At 40.8% G+C, this 4,732-nt stretch overlaps 1 protein-coding gene across 2 annotated transcripts in view; it reads right to left on the bottom strand.

Annotated features, from left to right (window-relative positions):
• Window positions 1–2,442, bottom strand: part of LOC109377418 (adhesion G protein-coupled receptor E2-like) — a 43,742-nt gene extending 41,300 nt beyond the window's left edge. For both annotated transcript variants that reach the window (XM_019633756.1, XM_019633757.1), the window contains exon 1: window positions 2,369–2,442. In XM_019633756.1, coding sequence (XP_019489301.1) covers window positions 2,369–2,438 — 70 coding nt within the window. In that variant the 5' untranslated portion in view covers window positions 2,439–2,442. The remainder of the gene's footprint in view (window positions 1–2,368) is intronic.
• Between the last annotated feature and the right edge of the window lie 2,290 nt (window positions 2,443–4,732).

The raw sequence follows: 4,732 nt of genomic DNA, 5'->3' as shown, positions 1-4,732 counted from the left end.
CTCAGACTGTCTTTTTCTATCCCTGAGACCATATTGTAATTACCAATTTGTATTGTCTCATCCCTTCCCCTTCTCCTTCATCCCCACCCCCTCCCAGCTAACACCCCTCAGTTCTTCCTCTGTGTCTCTGAGACTATTGTGAGGGAGTTTTTAGCCAGTAAAAAAATAACTGTATTGGAACACCTTCCCTACTCACCTGATCTGGCCCCCAATGACTTCTTTCTTTACCCAAAAATAAAGGAAATATTGAAAGGAAGACATTTTTATGACACTCAGGACATCAAGGGTAATACGACGACAGCTCTGATGGCCATTCCAGAAAAAGTCCCCGAATTGCTTTGAAAGGTGGACTAGGCACTGGCATTGGTGCATAGCTTCACAAGGAAAGTACTTAGAAGGTGACCATAGTGATATTCAGCAATAAGGTATGTAGCACTTTTTTTAGATGAGCTCGTGAACTTAATGTCTGACCTCATATATGCAGAAATTGCCCAACATGGCTTCTAGTCAGAAATTGTATTTCCCATATCAGACTAAAAAGAACTGAGGCTACATAAGTGATGAATGTCTCCTCAAAATCAGGAAACAAAATAGAAAGCATGCATTGAGCACCTACTGTGTGTTAGCTATTCTACCAGGCACCAGAGAGAAGAAAAGAATAAAGAAACTAGAGTTGATATCTCAAGGAAGTCCTTCTCAATTGTCTTTCAAATAATCCAATGGTCCACAAAGAGCCAACAAATTAACCACATCAGATCTTTCTTAACACTTTTGGGGAGGGAGAAGTCATAGATTTCTGGGATTTAATCCTATGGCAATAATCAAATGGGTAGAAAAATGAAAAGTCCCCATGTAAGCTCCAAGTATTTTCCTTGAGCCAAATATCAGCCTCTTCTGAAAAGCTATAGTAGTAGTAATAATAATAATAATAATAATAATAATAATAATAAATCCTATTTTCCCCCATTATTCTTTCATTTTCCAGGTAGTGCAAAAGCAAGTTAGAAAAAAAGAAAATGAAAAAAAAAGATTCTCAAACTGGATAGTTTCCACATTGTATTTGGTGTGTATATAACACACTCAATGAGGTGCATGAAGTGCACGTATCACAAGTTCCCAGCTTGATGAATTTTTATGTGTGTAAACCCAGGTAACCAAGCAATCAAGACATAAAATATTTCCAGTCTCCCCAAAAGTTCCCTCCACATCTTTTCAAGGTAACCACTCTTCTGACTTCTCTCATCATTGATTAGTTTTTCCTGTTTATAAAAATTCCCATAGTTTCAAATGGACCATACACATGGTTATAATTCTTTCTACCTGGGATAAATGGTAAGTAGCTTCTTCTCATGGTACAGAGGCAATCAATCNAGATCATGTAAGGTGCCAGATGGGCACTGGACTTATCAGGGGGATCACTTCACAGACTGTGTAGATGCCTGACCAATGTGCTATACACATGAAGAGCTGAAGTAGAATAATACTGCATGTCAACTATAACTAAATATATAGGTATACATAGTCACGGAATGTGGAGTACAACATAGGAGATAGTTGATGGTATTGTAACAGCTATATAAGATGTCAGAGGGGTAGTAGCTTAGGGATGGGTTATCACTTTATGAAGGGTTTAAATGTCTAACTATTATGTTGCTTTGTACACCTGAAACTAATAAAAATTAATTAATTAATTACATATAAATAAATAACATAAAAAAGAGTGACTTCCTTTGAGGAAGAGGAAGTTCTGCTTCCAGGTTGACTGCCTTCAGAGTTGAGATGCAATATCAAGTTTTCCCTGGGTTTCCAGCCTGCCGGCCTGTCCTGTGGATTTTGCACTTTCCAACATCCACACACTCATGAGCCCATTCCTTAAAATAATATTACAGTATGTCCTACTTAACACTATTGATAGTTTCTTGGAACTGCAGCAAAATGATGTATCATGAAACGAATTTCACCATAGCTAATTGCTCTAAACAAGAGTTAAGTTTCTACAGCATCTGATCACTGTTATAACAAAATGACATTATTTGAGGACCTGCTGTGTGTACACACACACATCCTATTGGCTCTGTTTTTCTAGAGAGCCTGGACGAATACAGGTAGTAAAATGAGAAATCTCTGTTAAGTCCCGAAGTTTGCCCTAGAAGTAAGTTTCACTGACTTTCTCCTTTCAGAATTGAATACAATTGAGTTAATATCGTTCTTAAGGTTTCTTTCCTGCTTTCCTTTACAGAAATAGAGGGAAAATCAAAAATAAAGCAAAAGGCAGAAATAAAGCAAAGAGCAGAGAAAATTCTCAAACTGGGTAGAGAGTGCCCAGATAGCTTTAGTTGTCTGCCGTCATTGTTATAATTCTACCTACCTGCCGGTAGCAACCTTACATATCCGTTTCTCATGGTGCAGACACCAGCAAGTCCAGCCATGGAGGACATCTGATCTTGGTCTGTGTGTGCTAAAAAGACTTCCTGGTTTAAGTATGACTCATGCCTTAGATTAGATGACTTGGAAAACCATTAGTGTCAATACTGTCTTCCCCTTGTTCTTTCCACTGTTTAATATCTCAAAACCCATGGTCCTATTTTTTAAGTATTTGTATAGCATTACTAGTATTCATACTGAAAGCCTCCTTGAGAGTGGTTTTTACATCTTTTTGATATAGGAAGTCCTCCCAAACATGAAGAATCACTTTACTGGTCTTTTTGCCTTACGAGGACCTTGGTTCAAAGTGAACAGACTTATCTATTATCTATTAACACGCTTCTTTATGTTTAAGCTTTTATTTTGAAATAAATATAGATTGACAGGAAGTTGAGAAAACAATACCAAGAGATCATGTGTACGCTTCACTCAGTTTCCTGCAAAGGTTACATTTTTATGTAATGATAGACCAATATCTAAACCAAGAAATTGACACTGGTACAATGTGTGTACATTTCCATGTCATATTATCATGTGTACATTTCTGTCACTGTCACTACAATCAAGATACATAAATATTTCATCAGCACAAAGAGTCCCCTCATGCTATGCCAACATCCCTAAACCCTGTCAGGTCTAAAGCTAAGGTGTTCTTATTCTTCAACAACACTCAAAACAGTTTAGATTCATATATATTGATAAAGGAAAATATTCCTGATATGTTTTAAAAGATGAGAAAAACATGACTCCCCAAAAGAAAATTTTTTTTCCCAGTACTCTGTGTGGTGGAATTGTGGTGACTTTGTTAACATTTTTTACATTTTCCTTGTTTTCTCCAGGGCCATGTGTAGAAGTCTACTAAGGTTACTGTAACAAAATCTTATACTGGGCAGCTTAAGCAACAGAAATTTATTTTCTCACAGTTTTGGAGACTGGAATTCCAAGATCAAGGTTCTGTCAGAGTTGGTTTCTAATGAGAGCTCTCTCCTTGGTTTGTAGATGGCTACTTTCTCACTGTGTCCTCACATGACCTTTTCTTTCTGTGTGTGTGGATAAGGGGAGAGGGAGAGGGCAAGGGGAGGGTAAGTCAGGGGAGAGGGGGATTAATGGTGTCCTCTAGTTCTAAAGCCCAAGCTCTCCACTCTACAACTCTTGGCCATGACACCACCACTGCCCTGCTCCCATCACTCTTCATTTGACCTGTGTTTCATTGGCAAAGTGCTCCTATGCTGCTCCCAGGGCTGAGGACTCCAGATACCCCACAATCTCTGATGTGCCCCTCCACCACACTCAAGTCTCTGTTTCTTTACAATCTATCATGAGATTGCTGGAGATCTTCCCAGATGGAGATATGAATCGGGACAACAGACAGGCAGAGGCACCAAAACATGGGGAGTAAGAAGGGCACCTCCACCCACAGAACATTGTGGGAATGGAGACTGGTCAGAAGTCCCAGGGAATGGAGGATGCCAGGTGCCAGCTGGGGACCAAAGAATGGGGGAGGGGATGGGGTAGCTGCTATCAGAAGAGGAAGAGCTCAGGAAACTGTGGGCATTTGGGGAGAAAGAAATAGATCTCTTATCCCCAGAAGAAGACCATCTCCGAGGCTCACTTGCAAAATAAGCTTCCTGTCCCCACTTCCTCCTTGTTGGTGTAGAAACCCAGGTGCTAGCATGCACTCCCCAGCTTCCATCACTAATGGGGCTGGCTGAGCAGACTCACCTCCAGAGTTCAGGACTTCAGCTCCCAATGGCAACGGCAGCAACACAGAGAGCCTTGGGGCAGAAAGACAGAGAGGTAACAGAAGGGAGTCAATGTCCAATTTCAACCCCTGTCCACATGGCCACTGCCTCCCTGCTAGGTCTCTGGCCCTGCAGCCTACAGCTTCCAGCAGCATCCCCCAGGCTCTTTACACCAGGCTCCTGCACTTTGCATGGAGTGTGAGGCTCTCAGCCTTGTCCCCTCCATCTCCTGGGCCTCCTCTAGGAATCAGTCACCAACAGCCACATGCCTTTGTGGAACTTGAGGTGCTACAGGTAAGGAAACAGAATATATGCAGACTGTTGATGACAGAGACACGTCTTAGAAAGCCCAACCTCTCCCAATGGAGGGGGTAAGTCTTAACTGGTATCTTTTTCTTTTCTTACAAGGACATCAGTTCCACTGGATTAGGACCCCACCCTTATGACCTCATTTAACCCTAATTACCTCCTTAAAGGCTCTATCTCCAAGTATACTTTATTGGGGGCTAGTGCTTTTTAGAAGGATACAATTCAGTCCATAAAGAATAGTATCCTCTAAACTTGGG

The sequence above is a fragment of the Hipposideros armiger genome, unplaced genomic scaffold (assembly GCF_001890085.2).
Source record: "Hipposideros armiger isolate ML-2016 unplaced genomic scaffold, ASM189008v1 scaffold_1396, whole genome shotgun sequence".
NCBI classification, from domain to species: domain Eukaryota; kingdom Metazoa; phylum Chordata; class Mammalia; order Chiroptera; family Hipposideridae; genus Hipposideros; species Hipposideros armiger.
This window is presented reverse-complemented; position numbering and strand designations above follow the sequence as displayed.